Here is a 26,169-nt window from a genome sequence, read left to right as displayed (position 1 = left end):
ATGAGATGCTGCTGGTTCGGTGGCTGCACTTTGAGATCCACTGTGCCAACCCAGCCACCTACGTGTGGGTTGTTCACTGGATGCATCCTATGAAACTTCTCCCATTTTCTGAAGCTGGCTTTTCCCAGGATAGTTCCAATTCCTTCTCCTTATCATGGCTCAAGTTTAGTTTGCCTGTGCTTTTATTTGCTAAATTGAGCCACTCTACTCAAATTTAACTCTGCTGTTAAATTTTGTTAGTTCAAGCAAAATGCTAAGGTGGATATTCCATCATACTCTCCCCCCAAATCATACACTTAAGTAATCAAAGATCATATGTTATTTTGAATAACTACCATTCACCATTATTTCCATCTTGAGTTTTATAGTGTCAATATTTACTGTCTTCCTATTATAACTGATGTAATTTAAGGGAAAATCCAAAGTGACCTATAAAAAAGAGGTGGAAAAGGAGGATCAGAAAAATTGTACTCTAAAGAAAGAATCTAACTGCTGTTGTTTTGGGATCCCACATTAAAACCTTGTTCCTCTCTTTCTACAACTTACAGCAATGTGTACGTAGATATGAAATCCATTTCAAACAAGCTATGGAAATATAATCGTTATCGCTATATCATGACGTACCATGAGAAGCCCTGGCTGCCCCCACCATTCATCCTGCTCAGCCACCTGGGTCTCCTCCTTCGCGGTCTGTGTTGTCACCGAGCTCCACATGATCAAGATGAGGGTGATGTTGGATTAAGTAAGTTTTTATTAGTGGGGCAGGAGGAAGGAAGAGAATAAATGGTGGAGGTCCATGGTAAAGACACATTGGAGCACTGAGAATTAAATCAAGGGCCCAGGATGAAAGACAGAGTTAATTAACAATAGACTGTCAGCGGGTGTACCTGGTCTAGGTAAATACATTGACCTCATTTTTGGCCCTTTACCAAGATAAGTGATACTTTGAAAGAAAGGAACAGGTAGGAACAGAATCTGTGTTTGACTGTGGAAAAGCTTTCTGTTATCTGGAACCTGTGTTTTCCCTGCTGACCTGGTAACTCACTGAAGGAACTCCTAGGGAGTCGTCACCTGATCCTTACTCATTTCCCTGTTGTGGAAGGTGGAATTCAAATAGAAAGCCATTCCAGAAGGCCTTGGGGTCGAAGGAAAATACAGAAGCAAGGCTTTTCTTAACTGATTAACTAGAGTTCTGGGTCTCTGGTTTTCTCATCTGTGGAGGATGAAGGGAGTTCTGAAAAGGATATTTCTAATTTTTAAAAACTTAATTCAGGATGCAGAAATATGGAATTATGGGTTCTCATTTTTTGTTCTTTTAGAGTGCAAATCTACATATTTGGACATTTTACTAGTTCATCTTGTTTAGTTGTTTAGCCTAATTAAAAAAAATTTTTTTTTCTTTTCATGGTGCTGGGGATTGAACCCAGGCCTTCCAGCATGTGTAAAAAACACTCTACCACTGAACCACAGCCTCTGCCCTTTTTAGCCAAATCATGACTATGATATGACAGCCCACTCACTATCCTAAGAGAACATTGCCCATTGTGCTGTACAGACCCTCTGTGGTGCCTGTCAAAAAATCCCACAGTTGGTACCAGGTCCATTTCTAGATTAATTCCTACACATAGCAATCCGTGACATAAAGTCACGATACTTTATCCCAATTCCTTAATCCAGAATACTTCTGAAAACTGAAAGTTTCAATTTTTTTAATAAACTGGGGAAAATTCACTTGGCCAGAAAAGGTCCAGAAGAGGAAACTTCAGTATTATTATTCATTGATTTTGTTGTAGAAATAGTAATGTTTTGATTTTGAGGAATGTTCTAGTCTGAACTAAGGAGTTCACATTATTTATACTGTATACACCATGTTACTTTTCTAAAACTAAAAAAGAAAAATTTTGAATTATATTGCAGATAAGGGATAATGGACTATTTATATTAATAGGGGGCCATATTGTCCCCTACAATGTTGCTATGGGGTTGAAAAGTCATCATACTCTTTCGCTAGTTGTAGCTGGTTTTGTGAAGTATTTTCTTTCCTCATGAGTCACTTTGAAGATTTTTAAAAAAATTTTCTTCCCAATAGATTTAGCTTTTAGAAGGAAGCCAAGGCACAACTGAAATTAAGTTGGAGACTTATAATTATACTGTAAATTTTAGGCTTCTAATAGAGAGACATCCCCGGCATTGGCTGCAGAACCACTGCAACCTAATAGGGTGTGAACCAGTGAAGAGATCCCGGAATCGGTTAGGCTTTGCCCAGACTTTCTGGTGTCCTATAAAAGAGGCTTTCCTGGGCTTACTGTTATCATGGCTTACAGGACAATTCCATTAAAAAACTCAAGTAAACTTTTCAATTGAAGGTGACTTTGACCCCGAGCTCTGGAACATTTTCATGGTGTTACTTCCGATTCTTTGTATGGAGGATAGAGATATTTACACACGGGGCAGCAGTGACACCTGGCGGATAGTCGTAGGAATGCTCCACATTTGTAAGGTGCATCCATCTCTGAAATTGCAATTTTAATAGTTTGCTTCCGGCGTCCACAGCAAAGACTCACATCAGGACAGTTTTTAAAAATTTTTCTATAGCCTGTATATTTATTATATAAGACTATATAACACGGAGATAAAATGAAAGATAAAAATGATATAGTCCCAAATATCAACATGGTTATTTCTGAATGGTGCAATTAGGATTTTTTTTTTTAACATTTGCTTATTTAAATTTCTTAAAGGCTCTGCAATCAGCAGATATTACCTCATATGAAAAGTTAGAGAAATGAAAACTAACTATTCTTTCAGTCTTCCTTCCTTCTGCATCTGTTCCTTTGCCATCTACAGGAAAGGCCTGTGAGAGTATTATTTTTTTCTGAACCATTTACCTTCTTTCCAAATTTTCACGTTGTATATGGTACTTAATAAATGATTCTCTGTAAAAATCTCTTCTTTTTAGTTACACATGACAGTAGAATGTATTTTGTATATATAATTTTATATATACATAGAGTATAACTTGCTCTATTTAGGATACTACTCTTGTGTTTGTACATGATATGGGTTACCCTGGTCGTGTATGCAAATACAAGGCTAGGAAAGTTATGTCCTATTAATTATTCTCTTTCTTAGTCTCCTGACTCCCTTCCCTTTGTTTCCCTTTGTTTAATCCAATGGATTTCTGTTATTCCCCTTTCCAACCCTGCTTGTTTGGGTTAGCATCACATATATCAGAGAGAATACTTGGCCTTTGGTGTTTTGGGACTGGCTTATTTCTCTTAGCATCAGATTCTCCACTTCCATCCGTTTACCAGCAAATGCCATAATTTCATTCTTCTTTATGGCTGGATAATATTCCATTGTGTATATATACCACATTTTATTTATTCATTCATTCATCTGCTGAAGGACACTTAGGTTGTTTCCATAGCTTGGCTATTGTGAGTTGAACTTTTATAAACATTGATGTGGCTGGGTCACTGTAGTATGATGATTTTAAATCCTTTGGGTATAGACCAAGGAATAGGATAGCTGGGTCAAATGGTGGTTCCATTCCAAATTTTCTAAGGAATCTCCATACTGCTTTCCATAATGGTTGCACCAATTTGAAGCCCCATAAACATTGTCTGAGAGTGCCTTTCTCCTCACATTTTGGCCAACATTTCTTATTACTTGTAGTCTTGATAATTGTGATTTGGATGGTAGTGAGATGGGTGCTCAGTATACTTTTAATTTGCATTTCTCTAATTGCTAGAGATGTTGAAAATTTTTTCATTACTTTTTGTCCATTTGTATTTCTTCTTCTGTTAAGTGTTTGTTCAGTTCCTTTGCCCATTTATTGATTGGGTTATTTATTTTTCTGGTGTTGAGTTTTTTGAGTTCTTTGTATATCCTGGAAATTAATCCCTTGAACATTGATGCAAAAATTCTCTATAAAATACTGGCAAAATTCATACAAAAACATATCAAAAAGATAGTGTACCACGATCAAGTGGGGTTCATTCTAGGGATGCAAGGTTGGTTCAACATACAGAAATCAATAAACATAATTCATCACATCAATAGACTTAAAGACAAGAATCACATGTTTATCTTAATAGATGTAGAAAAGCATTTGACAAAATTCAGTGTCCATTCATGCTCAAAACATTAGAAAAACAAGGAATAATAGGAACATATCTCCACATGGTAAATGCCACATGTGCTAAACCCAATGCAAACATCATTCTCAATGGAGAAAATTTGAAAGCATTTCCTCTAAAAACTGGAACAAGATAGGGATGCCATCTTTCACTATTCCTATTCAACATAGTCCTTGAAACTGTAATCAGAGCAATCAGACAAAAGAAAGAAATTAAAGGGATACGAATAGGAAGAGTTCAAACTATCCCTATTTGCCTATGACATGATTATATATTTAGAAAACTCTATTGGAAAGCTTCTAGAACTCATAAACAAATTTATCAAAGTATCACAGTATGAAATCAACTCCAATAAATCAATTGCATTTTTATACACCAATGATATATTAGTTGAAAGAGAAATCAGGAAAACTATTCCCTTTATGATAGCCTCAAAGAAAAGTATTTGGGAATCAATCTAACTTCAGAGGTGAAAGACCTGTATAATGAAAACTACAGAACACCCAAGAAAGAAATTGAAGGAGAGCTCAGAAAATGGAAAGATCTGCTATGTTCCTGGTTAGGCAGAATTAATATTATTAAAATGGCCATACTACCAAAAGTGCTATGCAGATTTAATGCAATTCCTATTAAGATACCAATGATCTTCTTCATAGAAATAGAAAAGGCAATCATGAAATTCATCTGGAAAAATAAGAGACCCAGAATAGTTAAAGCAATCCTTAGCAAGAGTGAAGCAGGTGGCATCACTATACCATACCTTAAACTGTACTACAGAGCAATATTAACAAAACCAGCATGGTATTGGCACCAAAATAGACTTTTAGACCAATGATACAGAATAGAGGACACAGAGACAAACCCACATAACTATAGTTATCTTATTTTAGTTAAAGGTACCAAAAACATGCATTGGAGAAAAGATAGCCTCTTCAACAATAGATGCTGGGAAAACTGGAAATCCATATGCAACAAAATGAAATTAAACCCGTATCTCTCACCATGCATAAAACTCAACTCAAAGTGCATCAAAGACCTAGGAATTAAACCAGAGACACTCCACCTAATAGAAGAAAAATTAGGCCCAAATCTCCATCATGTCGGATTAGACCTGGACTTCCTTAATAAGACACCTATAGAGCAATGATTAAGATCAAGAATCAATAAATGGGATGGGCTCAAACTAAAAAGTTCCTTCTCAGCAAAAGAAACAATTAATGAGGTGAATAAAGAGCCTACATTTTGGGAGCAAGTTTTTTTATCACATGCACATCAGATAGAGTACTAATCTCTAAGATAAAGAACTTAAAAATTTCAATACCCCCCAAACAAATAACCCAATCAATAAATGGGCCAAGGACCTGAACAGACATTTCTCAGATATACAATCAATCAACAAATATATGAAAAAATGTTCCACAACTCTAGCAATTAGAGAAATGCAAATCACATCAACTCTAAGATTTTTATCTCACTCCAGTCAGAATGGCAGCTATAAAAAATACAAACAACAATAAGTGATGGCGAGGATGTGGGGAAAAAGGCACACTCACACATTGCTTGTGGGACAGCAAATTGGTGCAGTCAATCTAGAAAGCATTATGGAGATTCATTGGAAAACTGGGAATGGGACTACCATTTGACCCACCTATCTTTCTCCTTGTTCTATGCCCAAAGGACTTAAAAACAGCATACTGCAGGGACACAGCCCCATCTGTGTTTATTGCAGCACAGGTCACAATAACTAAACTGTAGAACTAACCTAGATGCCCTTCAGTTGATGAATGGATAATGAAAATGTGGTATATATACACAATGGAAAACTATTCAGCATTAAAAGAGAATAAAGTCATGGCATTTGCAGGTAAATGAATGGAGTTGGAGAATATAATGCTAAGTGAAGTTAGCCAATCCAAAAAAAAAAAAAACAAAAAACAAATGCTGGATGTTTTTTTTCTGATTTAAGGATGCTGATTCATAATAGGATTGGGGTGGGGGGAGCATGTGTTGATTAGATAAACTCTAGATAGACCAAAGGGGAGAGAGGGGTAAGGAAGGAGACTAAATTAAACGCCTTAGAGGCGACTGTTATAGACAGGAACGACAGTGGAATGAGATAGACATCACTACCCTAAGTACATGTATGGAGACATGAATGGTGTGACTCTACTTTGTGTACAACCAGAGATATGAAAAATTGTACTCTATATGTGTGATATGAATTGAATGCATTCTGCTGTCATACATAACAAATCAGAATAAAAATTGGAAAAAAAGAAAGTATGTTCTCTATATAAATCATTTTCAAAGAATAAGTGGGAGAGACTCAGCCTGGTGTTTCCATCTCTTTCTTTTAAAATTTTTTTTATTTGTCCTTTTTACTTATGTATGACAGTAGAATGTGTTTTGACATATTATACATACATGGAGTGTAGCTTCCCATTTTTGTGGTTGTACATAATGTGGAATTACAAATGGTCATGTATCCAGCTGCTTTTGTGTAGTACTTCTCCATTAATATTAAGAATACAATGTGACAATCTTATATCATACAAGCTACATTGCTATCATTTTTAATTTTAAAAGCATTTGTTTGTTGATTTTTGTGGTGCTGGGGATTGAACCCAGGGGCTTGCCTATGCAATGCATGTTCTCTATTCCTGAGCTACACACCTAACCTAATTCTATGATTTTTAATACAAGGGAAAGAAAAACCTAATATCCTCTACTATGTGACCAGCGCACTGGTTTCATTAATGAGGTTCTTGGCATAAAAGTTAGCTAGCGAGATCGAAATAAAACACACAGACTCAGTTACCTTTTTTTATGACCAGGTCTGAGACAGCTCCCCCTCTGGTTCCCACCTTGAACCACCTGGCAGGGCAGCAAGGATTACTTAGGGCTAGCAGGAGAGAGAGAGAGAGAGAGCACGCCAGGGAGTAGCCTTTTATTGGGGAACAAGAAATTCAGGGAAGAATTCCCAATGAAGGTTGAGGGGGGCCGCACTCCAAGCTCAGGGTCAGTGATTGGCCCCCAGGGTCAGTGGTCAGTCATACCCCCACTCGGACAGGCTCTCGCACCAGGAGGGGGTCGGGAAAGCTCCGACACAGTTTAGCCAGAGCGCTTCAGGCCCAAACCGGGAGTTGCCCAGTCACGTGTGAGAATGGCTCCCCACATATTCCCCCTTTCTTTTCTTAAGAATGAGGCGGCGGTTCACTTTTTGGAGTTTATGTATTTTTGTTCCGAAGACTCACCATCCTATAATTACAACACAAAAGAGAATTAACAGCAAAGAGAATAATCTAATAATGTACCAGGCCGAGTGTTTAAGAATATTTTTAGGGTTGAATCCATTCAACTCTTTTAATATTTGGTTAGCCAAAGAAGAAGGATCTGAAAAATCAGCTCTATTATTTTGAATGTCTTGGATATGGTGATGAAGTTCCAGAATATCCAAGTTATTATTACTATTTTGCCAAATACCTAACAAATGGTTTTTAACCTTCTCCCAATCCCAGACAGAAGCATTGTACTTGGCAGCTGTAACACACACATATTTATAATTTGTATGGCATTTAAGCCTTTCTTTAAATTTTAAAGCTGAAAGTTTATTACCTATGTCTATAACAGTCGCCCCTAAGGTGTTTAATTTAGTCTCAATCCTTTCATCAATATTTACTTGATTATGCAGAGCCTTGGAAGTATTTTGAGCTAAATTATTAAGAAATTTTGTATGTTGAATATTTTGAGACAATGTCAGAGATGCAGAGACAGTGGATGCAATAAAAGAGACTAGCGCCAAAACACCAACAATTATAATTTCAATAGTACGTTTAGGTCTTGCTAGCTGGGCATGAATTTGCTGCAAGACTTGTAAACCAGCATCAGCATACCATGGCTCTGAAATATTAGCAGGTAACAAAACGAAAGAGGGCTGATGAAGTATCAGCACTTTTTTTTAAATTATACCTAGTAATACAATTGGTTAGGTTATATTTATTACAAGTAACAATATATCTGTCATCTATCCATTTAACTTTTACATTTTTAATAATTAAAACATAAGGAGACTGGACACAGGCTCATGAGCCATAGCAAGATCCCTCTTTACAGTTCTTGCCAACAAATTTTGGTAAAGGCTTGTCTGTAAAATATAAGAATTTTGAGGCAGCAATTAAACGCCAAACATCTTTTTGAACATCACCTTCACTATAAGTCAAAATATTACTAACAAATCCTGCAGGTGTCATAGCAGAATTTCTTCGTAATTGTCTCTTATCAATTTTTGGAGACCAGTCTAAAATATACCCACTATCTTTAGACACCTTGTGTTGTACAGGAAAGGTATTTACACAATCCATCCATCTAGGAAAGGTGCCAATCTCAATTGTAGAACTATTTGGACAGTGGGGTATTCATGGAGGTTTTGCAGAAATGACTGGCTTATTATGGGAAAGTCCCATCTTAATTACTGATCTAGTATAAGGTTTTAAGTCTCCATAAATAGAATTATTTGTCAGTCTAGGTCTACCAATCGCTGTCTTTTCCTCGAATGATACTTTTAGACAGCCAGCATGTTTATCGTGGGACCAACACAAAGGTAATTGGGCACTGTAGCCAGAATAATTAAATCTAGTCACATGATTGGGAGTAATATGAGTATCTGTAAATCCTCCCATCATGAATGAGTCATTAGTAAATACTGGAATAGATTCTCCAGTCCACACAGTTGGGTGTACCAGGGGTGGATCTGGGAAATATGTCCAGTAGGTGTCTATTTGATCCCCCTTTACCTGACAGCCCAGTAGGGCAATTACTGTTGCTACCATCATCACTGGGGTCCTGTTCTCTCCTAGGTCTCGAAGTATTCAGGAAGCCTGGGTTGTTAGCTTTTTTACATCTTCCCATGAAATCAGCTTTTCGGCTGGGTCAATCTGGTCTTCATCTTTTTTTGATATCTCTTCCTTTTGGATAGGGGCTCCTCCGGGTCGATCTTCAGTCGCTTGAATCTGGGTTCTATCTCTTCCATGTCTGATAGCGCGTTCAGGCACCCAAATAGGACGAAAAGCACCTTCTGGGAAGATACAAGCATGACCTCTGCCCCACATCATCACTGGATCTGGGCCTTTCCATTGACCGGTCTGTAAATATTTCCACAAAACTCTGCCTAAAGGGCTTGTTACTGAGGGAGACATTTGTCTCTCAGCAGCAGTGTGACCTTCTGCGTCACAGTTTAAAAAATTTAAAACGAACAAAGCATGATTGAGGCTATTTTGGGGAGTCATAACCCTATTCCCCCCCTTTAATTTTTGTAATTGAAGCTTAATAGATAAATGAGCTCGTTTCACAATGGCTTGACCTTGGGGGTTATAAGGAATTTTTGTTTTATGATTAATTTTAAACTCTTGGCAAAATTGTTGAAAAGAAGAGCTTACGTAAGCTGGAGCATTATCTGTTTTAATCTGTATAGGGCACCCTAACACAGAAAAAGTTGTTAGGCAATGAGAAATTACATGTTGAGTATTTTCCTTAGTACGTGTTGTGGCAAAGATAAATCTAGAATAAGTGTCCACTATGACATGTACATAACATTGTTTACCAAATTGAGGAATATGAGTTACATCCATTTGTCATATTTGATTTGGTTTTAATCCATGGGGATTTACCCCTCATGGTAAAGATGGAGTGTGAATAACACACTTAGGGCATTGGCTTACAATTTGACGAGCTTGTTTTCTGGTAATATTAAATTTTTTATGTAAGCTAGAAGCATTTTGATGATGTAGGGAATGGGAAGCTAGTGCACAGTCATATGAAGACATCTGTTGACAAAAAGTTACTAATTTATCAATTTTATCATGACCTGAAACTAAGGGTCCTGGAAGATTAGTATGAGCTTGTATGTGTCCTATGAAACGTGGGTACTTTCACATTAGCACTGCCTTCTGTAAATTATGAAATAATTTAAATAACTTTTGTGATGAAGTATACCCAATAACTGAAGTTTTAATATTTTTAGTAACTCCGACTGTATATAAGCTGTCAGAATAAATATTAATAGGCTTATTTGAAAAGTAATTTAAGGCACAAATCAGAGCTTGAAGCTCTGCTGTTTGGGCAGAGGTATAAGAAGTTTGCATTACCTCTGTGTGAACACGACTATAAAAACCTGTTTTACCTGAGCAAGAACCATCCGTGAACACGTGTAAGAATGGTTCCCCACAATATCCTTTGTCCATTTTGTGTGTTGCTGTTGCAAAATACCTGAAACTATTTCTAAAGAAAAGAAATTTACAGTTGACTTTGTACTAGTTTGTACTTTAAGGCTCCCCTTTTACGCAGATTTTATTTTTGAAGATTTGCAACAATCTGAAAAACTTGAAGACATTTCTACACAGTATAAATATCAAGAAAATAAAGAAAAAGTTATGTCATGAGTACATAAAATAGGTATAGAAAGTTGTCTATTTTATCACTACATTAAAATATACACAAAATATTACTAGTACAAATTATGCACAAAATTATATAAAAACTAAAATTTATAGAACAGTTATGGTGCCAGAGTAGTTATGGTACCATTTGCAATCAAGGAAATTTAAACAAATGTAAAGATGCAGCATTAAATCACAACTACATCACAGTAACTGTGCTACACACTATACTATTGTGATTATCTTGTAGCCACCTACTCCTGTTGTGGTGAGCTCAAGGGTTTTAACTATCTACTTAAAATGCATGAAACACTGATTATCACACAAGCAGTTCCAGTAAATTGCTTATCACAGTAAAAAGTGATCTCTCACAGTTCTTCCAAAATTTTCACAATATATCATACAGAACACGTATTAATCATATATTTGGTAAGATTGTCAACTGCAGGCTATTAGTAGTTAGGTTTTTGGAAAGTCAAATGTTATATGTGGATTTTTGACTGCATGGGCCTCGGTGCCTCTAACCCTCATGTTGTTGAAGGGTCATCTCTATTTAGTAGGTGGCTTTGGAGGCTGAAAATTCAAGATCAGGTGGCTTCATCTGGTTGGCCTTTTGTGAGGATCTTGTAACATGGTGGATGACATCATGTGGTGGGGATGCATGGAGGTGGTTAGGTACACGGAAAGACAGGAAGCAAGGGGTGGAGGTCCAGGCTTGTTCTAACTGGTCCTGTGAGATCTACATTAATCCCTTCCAAGGATGGCGCCCCATAGTCTGATCATCTCTCAAGGGTCTTACCACCTCAGCAACACCACAGTGGGCACCAGGCTTCCAGCACATGATCCTCTGGGAGACACACTCAAGCTGTATCCAAACCACAGCATACCCTGTATCGACTTCCATTAAGGGAAAGAATAATCTTTTTTTACATATAAAATTTATCACCACAGAACTCTATCTGAGTAAGGAAGATCTGAAAAAACTTCATGATTTTGAAGAACAGTGTGTGGAGAAATATTTCCATGAGAAGATGGAAGGACTGAACTGTAGCTTTGAGGAAAGAATCCGAGTGACATCAGAAAGGTAAAAATGTTTATCTGTTTTAAAATTTCCAAAGCCTGATTCTATTAGACTATCTAAAAGAATAGAAAGATCCACTTTCAAATCCCAGAAGTTTGAGTTCTCTACAATTTGAATCGTTTTTTAGCTTATGCGATTTATGTAATCGATGTGTATTTACTGAGCATCTATTATATCTCTCAGGTACCCTTCTCATTTCTAGGAATAAGTGGAGAATAAGAGACTGTCCTCTTTGAGGACTTACATTCTAGTGTATGTGTGTAGTGGGTGAGGGATGAAAGAAATGAAAGAAGTAGACAACAACAACAAAAAAGCAAGGAAACATAATTTAATATTAGTAAAAGAGCTATGAAGAAAAATGAAGCCGTTTAAAGGAATAGGAAATGATGGTGGTGTGAGGTCTCACAGAGTTGGGAGTGTTGGGTTGGACTGTTGTAGATAGCCTTGTTCAGGAGGGTCACTGTGAGGAGTTTGAGGAGAGGCCCAAAGGAAACGAGAGGAGTGGGCCAGGCAGGGCCACCTCATGGAACAATGAACTCCACCGAAAGAACACGGATGTAGTCACCGGGGTCTCCAGGGGTGGAGTGCAGTGTGGTTATGAGGAGGCATGGGGTCTCAGGATGGGCAGCTGCCTGACCAGCAGTTGGGTGGTGGAGCTGCTGGCAGCCTGAGGAGTCCTGGAGACAGCGATTACAGATAATGTTTGTTACAAGTTTCACTGTGAAGGGAATCGAGATGGAATATAAGGACATGATGAGCTCCTGGTGTTTTGTTTCATGAGGAGAAAACAAAATAAATAAATATGGTCCTGGAAATGCACCATCAAGGGAGAAACTGCAGAAGCAAGGAGGAGGCAGTTTGCTGAAAGGAAGTCCCTGAGAAGCTGGGTTAATGGAGGACCCAGCCTTTTCCCCCAGGAAAGGAAACGGGAGAGAATATGGCTGGTGCATCTGAGGAAGCAAACAGGGTGTGGGCACACAGCTCTTGAGGCAAGACCATTGACTGAGAGTACTTGTGGGTATGTGTATTTTGGGGAGAGGATGGTGCTCTTGGGAGACCATTCAAAGGTTTGAGGAAAAAGAGAAAGATGCCTTGGAGAAAGTGAATACAAGAAACCTGATGACCTCCAAGGCATTGCGGGTGTGTTACCAGTTGCAGATGCCTGGCCTGTGTTAAGATGTGGAAGAATTGTGTGTGACTATATACATTTTTAAAAACAGAATTTCTCTGTGTTCCTTCATTTAAAAAAAATATAAGAAACTAGTTAGGTGTGGTGGTGCATGCCTTTAATCCCAGTGGCTCAGGAGGCTGAGGCAGGAGCTTTGCAAGTTCAAAGCCAGCCTCAGCAACTTAGTGAGGCCTAAGCAACTTAGCAAGACCCTGATAATAAAATATATATATATATATAAAATAAAATATAAAAAATAAAAATATAAACAAAATAAAATATAAAAAAAGCTGGGGTTGTGGCTCATCGGTAAGGCGTCCCAGGTTCAATCCCTGGTAGTAAAACAAAACAGAACACCACAAAACAATAACACCAATGAAACAAAATAAAATATACAAAAAACTGAATACAAAATGTTAAATCTAATTCTGCATATATTTTTCCATCTATTTTAGATAGACATGAATTCTTAAATATAACTTTATTTGAAGCTGAATCATATTATGAACTTTCTAAATGGCTCACCACAGGCAAAAGTTCTATATATATGATTCTATACTTTTCTATTGATACCATATTTATGTAAATGTGTTCATGTAGCTGATTGAACTTCAGGTCTTCAGAAGATGGGTCCCACAGCCTGACCCAGGTAGTGGTGGCGGGAGAGAGTGAAGAAAAAATCAGAAAAGACAATTCGTGAGGCATGGTGGGGGCTAGATGGAGCCAACGGAGAGAATGGGATCCAGGATGACTGACTGTGCGGTCTGTCACAGAGGTGGTCAGGTGAAAGGTGGCACCACCAAGATAGAGCATACACAGGGTATAGGGAAAAGCAGCTTAGATCTGTGGAGCTTGAGATTCTTGGGGCACATCCAGCTGAAGATGTCCAGGAGGCTTTGGATGAATGGATCTGAAGCCCTGGGGCAAGTTGGAATAGGACAAAGAGACCTACTGCCTCTTGGGAGAGTTAGTTGTAGGAGTCACCTGCTTGTTGTTGCAAACAAAAGGAATGAGGAAGCTCATTATAGAAGCTCTAACTTTAAAACCTCATCCATTTTCCCTCTTGATGTCTTAACAGCACAAATTTTACACTGTCCTCCTTGCTGAGGTCATTTCTGGGGAGCACATAAATAAGGTGTGGGAAAGAGAGAAGAAAATTTTCTGAGGTAACTGAGCCACAGTTTGAAGAGCGAAGAGAAAGGAGATTAGGGGCCCAGTCGCGTCTGCCTACCTCTAAAGAAGATACCACCTACAGCCCTTCCAGAATGAAATAAGTTATGAAGGTGGAACGAGAGCGTGCATTAGGGCCGTGTGCTGTCTTGAACACCTTATGTGGAACACCAACTTCTGTGGTGACCTCAGTTGTGCAAACTAGCTTTTCTTTTTCTTTCTCTTCTGTGGAATAATATTTTTCATATTAAGCCTGTTTCATGCATTATATTTGGGAAATCCTGGGGTTCCTAAAAAATGTAAAAACTCTGTCATAATGTGCATTGTGACTTAACTGTAGGCTTGTAGCTTGAACACCCCTCATCATTATTTGACCACAAAACCTTATTGAGGAACATCCGTGAACAACTCCCCAGCATGGGAAGAGTTGGGGACCCTAGGACCTCCAAAGAAACTTGCCTAGATCCTGAATGAGTCTCTGAGTAGTTCTATGCTGAATGCTCTGGCAATGGAGTTGCATTGTCTGAATTTGATGCCCAACCCTGTGACTCTGGATATGTGAACTGACCTCTTTTCTGTGAAAGGGATAATAGTCCCACCTACCTCATAGAGTTGTTATGAGGGTGAAATGAAATAGTACGTGCAGAACCTTATAAAATGCTTGGCACCTGGTGAGCATGCGGTAGATATTATGATTATTATGATTATAATTATACTTGTTATTATCTCATTTTAAAATATCCTGTCCAAGGGCCCACAATAAAAGTTACCATCCTCATCTTTCCTCCACGCTCAGACTTTGCAAAGAGGAATCTAAAATGATAAGAATTTATTTTATGTGTCAGAATGACTGAAAGGCTAGATTAAATTAATGTAGTCGGTGGTCCAGGATTATAATTAAAATATGTTTCACAGGACATTGTGCTTTAGGAAATAAGTACCTGTAAAAGCAAGAAGACCCGATTTGAGGTGACCAGGTTATTTGTCTAACAGGTTTCTATTGTAGCCTGTTACCTGTTGCTGTGAATAGTTGCTGGTTTCTATTGTATCCATTTGATGTAGCTGCAGCTAATGGAACTTAATGAGTCTCCATTACTGCTATTCGGACTGTACTGTTTTTGAATTAGATGAAACAGTGTGCTGGGTGGGAAGGCTCCAATTAAATATATTTGGAAGGGAATATACATACACTTTGTGATCATCCTTGCCAATTCTAACTTTGCAGGTTCCAGAAGGTCAGGAAGCATTTATTTAGCCACTATTGAGTTATAGAAGTTGAATTCTATAGCAAAAGCAAGAAAGAGAGGGTTCTAACCACATAGAATACAATAAGAATGGAAGAGACCACCTGCTTGATTCTCTATTTCTTTTCTTCGAAGCTCCCAGGAAGAAGAGGGTCTTTAAATCCCTGTGCCTTGAGATGTGTTCTAGAGGTAGGGAGTCTAACGCTATTTTGGGACTTTCTTGCTACAGCTGAGCGTTTCAACTCCCCATGGAGTGATCTCTGCTTCTCTCTGTCCCACATAAGACTGAGGATCATTTTTTTTCAATAACTGCAGATGGTCATATGAGCTGTGAAGCTGTTGGATATATTTCCTTCCTTGTTGTTTTTTACTTTAATTTTGTTTATCAAAGATTTTCATCATTGAGAATTTGGAACTGTATCCCTCGTCCCTACCCCCAAATAAAAGAACAAAATGAGAGATGAAGACAAAGAAAAAACACTGTCAATAAGCCAGAGCTCTCTGTAAAAACTTTGGCCCCTTTCCCTTTAAGTCTTTTAATATATTTTCAGTTAAGATTATACCATATTGTTTTCTATTTATTTCCCTCCATATCAAAAATCTGTTCTGCAAGTAATTAAATATTTTTTGTAAATATATTTTAGCTTTTATTATTCCTTTACTTATAAAATTTCATGCCAAATTTAAAAACACACAATGTAGAATATAACAGACATCTACAGCCCGGCCCATGCCATTAGAAACAGCTAAACAATTATAGATGTCAACATCCATAAGTGTGATTTTTAATGGCTTCATAATATGCTATCTCATAATGTAATGAGTATTTATGTTCTTTAGCATCGTGAAATTATAGCCTCTTTATAGATATTGTATCTCAATATTGGTTTGTCACTCTTGAGTTGTTTTAATTTGCTAAGTTAAAACAAATGTTGTTACAGTGTAGATAAAGTCATTGTCATCTTAATTTTCATCTCTGATTTCCTAGTGAGGTTGATTATTTCATCATGTTTTCTAACTTCTGCATTTTATTTTTGGTAAATTATTTACTCATATTATTTGGAGTCTTTGTATTTTTTCCTTCAATGATTTGCAAATGTTTTGACTTATTGGAGGATATGAATGCCTTTATCATATTTGTTAGAATATCAATTTTCCAATTTATTTTTGCTTTAAAAATTTTTTGGGGGGTGGTATCAGGGATTGAACTCAGGGACACTCAACCACTGAGCTACATCTCCAGCCCTATTTTGTATCTTATTTAGAGAGAGAGTCTCACTGAGTTGCATAGCACCTTGCTTTTGCTGAGGCTGGCTTTGAACTTATGATTCTCCTGCCTCAGCCTCCTGAGCCACTGCGATTATAGGCTTACACCACCGTGCCCCACTCATTTTTGCTTTAAAATTTTGTATGTTATTTTCACATCCATGTTTATTTTATGTAATCAAATTAGATATATTTTAAAGTTTATTTTATTAATTGTTAAGCTTTGTAACTGTATTAGTTTCCTAGGGCTGCTGTAGGAAAGTACCAAAACCTTGTTGTTTTACATCAACAGAAATTTATTGTCTGACATTTCTGGAAGCTAGAAGTCCAAAATGAAGATGTGGCAGGACCATGCTCTCTCTAACATCTTAGGAAAGAGTCCCTCCTTGCCTCAGTTTCTGGTGTTTCTGCTTGGTGTGTGTTGTATCACTCTGGTTATAGCCATCTTCTCCCCATGTGCCTCCACCTCCTTTTTCCTGTGTGTGTGTCTCTGCCAGGATTTTCCCCATTTTATCCAATATATATATATATATATATATATATATATATATATATATATGGGGGAAATATATATAAGTTGTAGATGGACACAATACCTTTATTTCTTTTATTTATATTTATGTGGTGCTGAGGATCGAACCCAGTGCCTCACATATGCTAGGTAAGTGCTCTACCAGTGAGCTACAACTCCAGCCCAGGATTTACCCTTTTTATGTGGACATCAGCTATATTGCATGAGGGTGCAACCCAGTGACCTCATTTCAACTTGATCACCTCTCTAAGGATCCTGTATCAAAATAATAGTTACGTGCTGGGGTGTAGGGGTTAAGACTTCAACATACCTTTTTTCGGGGGGTGAGGGGTTGCTCACAAAATGAAACTCCATAAGAGACATTTACAGAGACATATACAGATAAATATTGATCAACAGTTTCTTCTTTCTCTCTCTCCCTTTGAATGAAATTGTTTCACTTAATTCAACTTACTTTTTTCTTTCATAAGTATACATTGTGCTGCTTTTATATGAATCAGTGGCTAGACATCATAATTTTATGTTAAATTATTCCAAATAATCTAAAAAATTCGCCTCATACTTTCTCAGTGTAGGTGTCCTAAAATGAATTCTGTTTGGAACTTAGAAAGTCTGTTTTAACATACAGTGGAGTTTTTTCTTTTTCTCTCTTTCTTTTTTTTTTTTTTTGGCCCCTAGTTGTTTTTCTTTCTCTAGTTCCACATCTGATTTTTGATTTGGTTTCTTTCTGCAGATTTCCCATCCAAATTGTACAGTGATTGCCCATGGGAGATGCATGTTTATCATGTAAATTAATGAATATATTAGTGAATAAAAATGGAATGATTGATCAGATAATTGCAGAGATCACTAGCTGCAACCTGGAAATGTGGTTCTGAAGTATTAGAAAGAGATCAGAGATAAAAATGCAAATGTGCAGTTTTTCCTTATTGGGGTCATAGTAGAAATCCTAGGAGTGGTGTAATCATCTGGGCTGAGAGAGAAGACAGTGAAAGGCAGATTTAACTTGGGGAAGCAGCTAAGGTTTAGCAATCTCCTAAGGATGGGAGTAAGAGAGGAAGAAAACAAGAAAAATTCTCACTGGTTTAATGTGTTTATTGTTTTTTTTTTTCTTCACCTCCATTAGGGTTACAGAGATGTACTTCCAACTGAAAGAAATGAATGAAAAGGTGTCTTTTATAAAGGACTCCTTACTGTCTTTGGACAGCCAAGTGGGACACCTACAGGACCTCTCTGCCCTGACAGTGGATACTCTAAAGGTCCTTTCTGCTGTGGACACTTTGCAAGAGGATGAAGCTCTCTTGACTAGCAGAAAGCATGCCACTCGCAGAAAACTTCCCCACAGCTGGAACAATGTCATCTGTGCAGAGATTCTGGGCAGCATGGAGATCCCTGGAGAGAAGAAATACCAGTATTATAGCATGCCCCCTTCTTTGCTGCGGAGCTTAGCTAGAAGCCAGCAACCCCCAAGAGTGCAGAGAGGCACTCTTTTTGAGATTAAAGACAGTCAGAGAGAGGCCTCCAATGTAAGGGATGACCAAGAAGAGCAAGAAACAGAAAAAAGTATAGTTGCTTCTGGAGTATCCCCTGATAGTCAAGCATACTCCAAGTATGGCCAATTTCTCCAGGTCCCTTCTTATCTAAAGCAACTTCCTTTTTCTGCAGAAGCTGTCTTGCCTCTGTCCAAACCAGCTGTGGAAGGAGATGCAGATATGCTGGCAACTGAACAGGTCCCTCAGAATGAGGTCCCTGTTCATCTGACTTGGCAGACCCCAGCTGTCTCAAGCCAGGTAGCAGAGGCTGAACCCAAAGGGCAGATTGAGCCAATCGCTCAGATACCAGCCAGACAAGCCAAGGCCCAGCAAGTTCTGCCCACTTTGAGTTGCACACCTGCACCCATGTTGATGGCCTCTCTTCCTTCCCAAGCCAAGAGCATGCAAGCTGGAGGTGGATATGTGAACTGGGCATTTTCGGAAGGTGATGAAACTGGTGTGTTTAGCTTCAAGAAAAAATGGCACACCTGCTTGCCCTCCACTTGTCCTAGTGACTCTGCTCAAAGTGAACAATGCAGGATCCAGATCCCAGGCAGATCCCTGTCTGATAACTCAACCAGATGGACCCGGAGCTGTGACTGCTCAGAAGTTGTGGGACCATGGCTGCAGCCAAACACATCCTTTTGCATCAATCCCCTCCGCAGAGACAGACCCTTCAGGAGTCATAGTTTTAGATTCCATAAGGAGGAGAAACTGATGAAGATCTATAAGATTAAAAGTAAGGAGGAAAAATTTAAAAAAAATAGTCTTGCGAGGTGCGGTAGCGTACACCTGTAATCCCAGCAGCTCGGGAGGCTGAGGCAGGAGGATCACAAGTTTAAAGCCAAGCCTCAGCAACATCAAGGTGTTAAGCAACTCAGTGAGACCCTGTCTCTAAATAAAAATCAAAATAGGGCTGGGGAGGTGGCTCAGTGGTCAAGTGCCCCTGATTTCAATCCCTGATACTAAAAAAAAAAAAAAAAAAAAAAAAAAAAAGTCTTAAGTTCTTTGTATTGCTGCCAGCTTTTAAAAACTCTATGACTTTTGAATGCATTATCAGCTCTTTATGTAAAACAAATATCCTCCTCCCCATAGTCTGTTAACTTTCTCATGAAAACCAATTTCCTTACAGGCCATTCACGAACCTCAGAGATAGGGTCAGTGTGGGCCAAAGCAAAGATGTTAACCAAGGACAGGAGATTGTCAAAGAAAAAGAAGAAAACTCAAGGACTGCAGGTGCCAGTAAGTGTATTCTGTAATTTAGGTTTTTGAACAATTGAAGCAATGGCCTATTTTACCTCTGTTTTTCTTTTATTGTAAAATGTCACATACACAAAATCGCATTGTACTGAAAAGAATGAAAATATGAGCTATCGGAGTGAGTATATCATGATTTATGTATCTGCTCATGGGTTGAAAAACATTGAGTTGTTTTCATTTTTTGGCTATTACAAAAAAGGCTGGCACTTATATTTGTGTACATATCTTTTTGCAGACATATATATTTTCGCTTCCCTTTGGCAAATATTTAGGAATGTCAGTTATGGTGTTTTATTTTTTTCTGGTACTGGGGATTGAGCTCAGGGGAATTCCACCACTAAGTCACATCCTTAGCCCCTTTTATTTTATTTTGAGATGAGGTCTCACTAAGTTTTACCCAGGTTGGCCTCAAACTTGTGATCCTCCTGCCTCAGCCTCCTGAATAGCGAGGATTACAGACATGCACTCCCATACCTGGCATGATGTTTTAATTTTTACAGAAACTTCCAAACTGATTGTAACATTTTATATGCCCATCAGTAGTTTTTGAGCATTATTAGTTATTTTTCATCCTTACCAGTCTTTAATATGCAGTCTTTATTTTAGTTATGTTAGTGAGTGTGTAGTGATATCTAATGGTTGTTTCCTTAGTATTTCTGTAGTGGCTAATGCTGTTAGGAATTATTTCATGTGTTTATTTGCTACATCTCTGTTTTTTTGGTGTGACATCTGTTCACATCTTTTGCACATTTTTGAAGTTGGGTTGTTGTCTTGTTATAAAGTTGCAAGTTTTTTTTTGGCACTGGATACAGTGGTACACACCAGTAATCCCAGGTACCGGGGAGCCTGAGTCAGGAGAATCACAAGCTTGAAGCCAGTTTCAGCAATTTAGTGAAGCCCTATGCAACTTAGTGAGATCCCTGTCTCAAAATAAAAAATAAAAAGAGCTGGAGATGTTGCTCAGTGGTAAAGTGCCTCTGGGTTCAATTCCAAGGTCCAAAGAAGAAGAAGTAGTAGCTTGGCTGTTTTATGTTCTTGGAATTTCCATATACATTTACAATCAACTTGTCAATTTTTACAGAGAAACCTGCTAGGATAGTGATGGAATTGCTATGAGTCTATTAGACAGTTGGAGGAAACCTGATGTTTTAACAATAACAAGTCTTCTGATCTATGAACATGGTTTATCTACCCATTTAGATTTTTCATTTCTGTAATTTTTTTGTAGTTTTCAGTGTACAGGTCTTGTACATCTTTTGATACACATATCTCTAAATATTTCATATTTTTAAATTTTATTATAACAGTTATTTAGAATTTTTAATTTATGATTTCTTGTTTCCATAATATAGAAATATATTTATATCTTGTTTTTTTATTCCATATTCTTGCTAAACTTACTTATTTGAGTAAGTTTTTTTATAGCTTTTGAGAATTTTTTAAAAATATGAATGACCATATCATCTGCAGATTTAGTTTTACTTCGCCCTTTCAAATCTGGATGTGTTTTCTTTCTTTTTCTTGTTTGATTATGCTGGCCAGAACCTCCAGTACCATATTGAAGAGAAGTGGTAACAAATCATATTTTTTCCTTATTTCTGCTCCCAGAGGGAAAGCATTTAGTCTTTTACCATTAAATATGATATTAGCTGTGGGCTTTTATATAGATGCCTTTTATTGGTTGAAAATCTCCCCTTCTTTCCTATTTTTCTGAGAATCTTTGTCTTTAGTGAATATTGGCATTTGTCAAGTGCTTTTCCTGCATAAACTTAGATGATTAGATGGTTTTCCTTTGCACTCTGGATTATATTAATCAATTTTATCATGTTTGAATAAATGTTTAGGATATTAAATTAACCTTGCTTGGATGAACCCCACTTGGTCATGTATCTAGTTTTACATATTGTATTCATTTTGCTAAAATTTTGATAAGTTCTTTTTGGTATCTGTCTTCTTGAGGGATGTTTGTCTTGGTTGTACTATCTTTGTCTGGCTTTGGTATCAGTGACATCACCCATGGTGAAAATCAATCAGTGCCCAGTTCCATTTCCCTAGATGTTAACACCTGAGAAATGCTGAGGCAAGTATAGAAAGCAAGTTTTGGTTAAAGGATAGCACAGAGACAGTCTTCTCCGTAGAGAAGGGGTCACAGAGCTGGGTATCCAAAGAAGCAGGGGTGTCCTGCCCCTTTTATACATTTTAGAATTCCTTTGTACTCATGGTCTCTCCTTGTCCCCTTATCTTGTCTCTTTCCTCTCCCATCCTACTTAGGAGACAGGTGACCCAAAAGGTGGGTCAACAGGTTGAGTGATCCAGGCAGGAAGGTAGCAGCCCAGGAGGCATTAATTAACAGCTCCCTGGAGGGAGGAACAATCTCTGGGGCAGGTTACCTTAGCAACAGGTTGGCGAGGGTGGGGAAAGGGCTTTGGAGATATCAGCAGTTAATTTATTTCCTTTCCAACCAGCCCCCATCTTCTTAATCAGACCCAATTACTTATTATCTACCTGGACTACCTTTTTCCTTGGCTTCATCAGGATGGTGCTGGGTTTATGGACTGAGTTGGGAAATATGCTTTTGGTTTCTTGGGTGAGTTTACAAAAAAATAATATTCTGTCAACCTTAAGTATTTAGTAAAATGAACCATTAAAACCATCTTTGTGGGAAAGTTTTTAATCACAAATTCTTTTTTTTTCTTTTATGTTTGATCCTGGGGATGGAACCCTTGAATGCTTTACACTGAGCAACATCTCCAGTCCTTTTTATTTTCATTTTGAGATACAGGATCTTACTAAGTTGTTGAGGGTTTCGCAAAATTGCTGAGGCTGGTCTCTAACTTGCAATCCTTCTGCCTTCGCTATCATTTGTGATCCTGCTGCCTTAGCTACCTGAGTTGCTGGGATTACAGGGTGCACCACCACATCTAGTTTAACTACAAATTCAATTTCTATAGTAGGTATAAGGTTATATATGTCATCAAAGTCTGCCTGAGTGAGCTTTTCTTTGTGCATTTCAAGGAGTTTGTCAATTTTAAAAAATTAGTTAATTGGCATAATATTGTTTACAACATTCTCTTACTGTTCTCTTATAGCCTGTGGGACCTGCAGTGACATTGCTTCTTTCATTCCTAACATTTAAAATATGTTTTTCCCTTTGTTTCATAATCAACCTGGCTACAGATTTTTCTATTTTATTGATCTTCTTGAAACAACAACAACAACAACAAAACAAAACAAAACAAAAAGCTCTTAATTTTATTGATTTTTCTCTGATTTTTATTCCACTGATTTCTCTCTTTAGTACTTCCTTTGCTCCATTTACTTTGAGTTTAACTTGCTCTTCTCTTTCTAGGTTGCTAAGGTAGAAATTTTGGTCACTGATTGAGACTTTCTTCTTTCCTAATATAGGCATTTAGTGCTATAAAATTCTATCAAATCAGTGACTTAGCTCTATCCTACAAATTCTGATGTATTTTTTTCATTTTTGTTCAGTGAATTTGAATTACCAATTCTGTAAGCATTCATCTTTTATGGTCTCCATATCTTGCTTCATTTTTCTTTTTTACACTTATTTTTGCAAATAATAATCCAAGTGCATTTGAAGAAACACCTCAGCCCCCTGAGTAAAGACATAGATATTGAGACAATTATGTAAGACCACCTTTTAGAGCAGAGATTAGCTTGAGGAGGAAAATTACTCTTTCAGAGAAAATGCCTTGAGTTGCTGGAACCCTGTGAAATATGCATTTAAGTAGGTGGTTTTTTTTTTTAATAGTTCAAATAGCTAGAGTTTAACTAGGAATTACACTGAACTCCAAATACACAAGCTTACATTAATTTATTGCTTTGTAGTTTGCCATTGTGCCCTTTGTTCTTTGTTCCTGGTAAGTATAAAGGACAGCCGTATTATTGATTGATTGATTGATTGATTGATTGATTGTAGTACTGAAAACTGAACTCAGGGGCACTTTACAAACTGAGCTACATCCCCAGCCCTCTTTATTTTTTATCTTGAGAAGTGGTCTTGTTGAGTTGCCCAGGCTGGCCTGAAATTTGTGATCCTCCAGCCTCAGCCTCTGGAGTTGCTAGGATCACAGGTGTGCACCTGGTACCTATTATTTTAATAATTGAAAGAGTAAGGCACAGAGACTTTAAATGATTTACCCAAGTTCACATAGCTTTGACAGGGCTAACTCAAATTGTTTGGATCCTTATTCTATTCCCCCAACACTTGTTTTGTTCTGTACCACTGGTTCTCCAACTATAATCTCCTACCAGCAGCATGAACTTCTCTTGAGAACCTCTTAGAAATTTAAATTCTCCCTCTCCCCAGACCCACTGAATATAGATCCTGCTGATGGGATCCAGTTATTTGAAGTTTACCCCAGGTCCTCCAGCCTTACCCTGTCGGTCCTGTTGATTCTGATGCAGACTCAAGTTACAGAACTTCTGATCCACACCTTGTTCTTTTTTTTTTTTTTTTTTTTTTTTTGGTACTGTGGATTTAACCCAGAGGCACTTTACCACTGAGCCACATCTCCAGCCCTTTTTGTATTTTATTTTGAGACCCGGCTTCCCTAAGTTGCTGAGGCTGGCTTTGAACTAGAGATCCTCCTGTTTCAGCCTTCTGAGTCACTGGGAGATTACATTAATGCACCACCATGCCCAGCACACACTTTGTTCTTAATTATGTCTACAAAGAAAAAAATCACATGGGTGTTTGTATCTTGCCAGCCTGAGTGATGGGACTTGTCAGAATGTCCCAGGGAATTTGAACATGCAATCACTGCTTTCCACTATGATGCCTCTATTAATGTGACTCAGAATGTCTTCAGATTAATGTCACTGTGTTCCAATAAGTAACTTTCTCTCCAGGTCATAACTGTCAATGCCTGCTGTCAAAATGATCAAATGGATTCAGAACCAGGAGAAAATAACATCTCAGAAAAGGGGTGCAGCAAGAACTGGCTCACGGTGTCCAAGTTTACCCAGATAAGTATGTACCAGTGTATGTTCTTGGATCCCCAGAACCTTGACAGAGTTTTCTTGGAGTATGGTCTTTAGACCATTGGTGGCTTCTATTTTATTTCAATTGCAGAAATGGGAAAGAAGGTGGCAACACTCTTGAAGAAAAACAGCCTTTTCTATTTTTAAATTTTGAAGGGGACAAAATTTCATTTGTTTAAAGGAATACTAATCAGGATCTGGAAAAGAAATATTAAGATTAAGGCCTGGTACATACTTATAATCCAAGTGGTCCAGGAGGCTGAGGCAGGAGAATCGCAAATTCAAAGCCAGCCTCAGCAATATAGCAAGGCCCTAAGCAAGTTACAAGACCTTGTTTCAAAATAAAAAAGGGTTGGGGATGTGGTCTGTGGTGAAGTGCCCCTGGGTTCTATTCCTGGCACCAAAAAAAAAAAAAAAATAAAAAATAAATAAATAAATAAATAAAATAAAATAAAAGATTTGGGTAATTTCACATATTCAAAGAGTGATTTCTTAGGAGAGTGTTCATTTAGTTGTATTTATGAGGTGGGAAGTTTGTCTACTTTTATAAATTCTTAAGGTTCACGTGACCCTAATATGGATCCTTACTCAGTGGATTGAGTTATTTTGGTAATTTTCTACAGCCCACCTTAAGTATTTATTCTGTGGACAAGTTTCCCTTAGGCTTAATGATTGTAGTGTTTGTGGAGGAGGGAAGACAACCATCTAGGTGTGAAAACCATGAGCCAGGCTTGGAATGTAAAGTTCCCCTGGATGGGGAGGGAGAGAGGGCAGATCACAAACAGAAATTAAAGCAATGATCATAACATTGAACTTTGTTTTACTATTCTTAAAAAGGAAGAAATTATGATAGAGATACCATAAAGAGAAAAAATTGTTTAAAATAATAAATGTAAAGGTGGAAGTAAATTTATATTAAGTGTTTATGCTTTTATACATTTTTATAAGGCTTGCTTACTCTCACGTCAGTGGTTCTAACCACTGACTTTGTGACTTTGCAAATCCCCACCCCTTCCTTTGGCAAGGTCTGGAGACCTATTGAGAGGTCATCACTAAAGCAGAGGGTCGTGGCATCCTGTGGCAGAGGCCAGGGAAGTTGCCAGATATCTTGCAATATAAGAACTAATCCTCACTCTAAGGAATTATCCAGCCCCCAATGTCAATGCCAAGGTGGAGAATCCCCAATTTATATTTAAAAAAATACTCAGCTTTCTGTTGACCCACCGAGAATCAAATGGACTCTAACCTGAAGGAGAATTTTGAAGTTAAATTATTCTAAGCCGTCTCAATTTATAAATCAGGCTCAAAAGCTTAATTGGTTGGCCTTAAATTACAG

General features: G+C 37.7%; 1 protein-coding gene across 1 annotated transcript in view; it reads left to right on the top strand.

Moving 5' to 3' along the window:
• Trpm6 (transient receptor potential cation channel subfamily M member 6) overlaps positions 1–26,169 on the top strand; it is a 112,001-nt gene that overhangs the window by 59,916 nt on the left and 25,916 nt on the right. Inside the window, 5 exon segments of the mRNA XM_076841511.2 lie at positions 549–742; positions 11,528–11,660; positions 18,164–19,308; positions 19,702–19,811; positions 24,702–24,822. Coding sequence (XP_076697626.2) covers positions 549–742; positions 11,528–11,660; positions 18,164–19,308; positions 19,702–19,811; positions 24,702–24,822 — 1,703 coding nt within the window.

This window comes from Callospermophilus lateralis, chromosome 2 (assembly GCF_048772815.1).
Source record: "Callospermophilus lateralis isolate mCalLat2 chromosome 2, mCalLat2.hap1, whole genome shotgun sequence".
Lineage (NCBI taxonomy): Eukaryota > Metazoa > Chordata > Mammalia > Rodentia > Sciuridae > Callospermophilus > Callospermophilus lateralis.
This window is presented reverse-complemented; position numbering and strand designations above follow the sequence as displayed.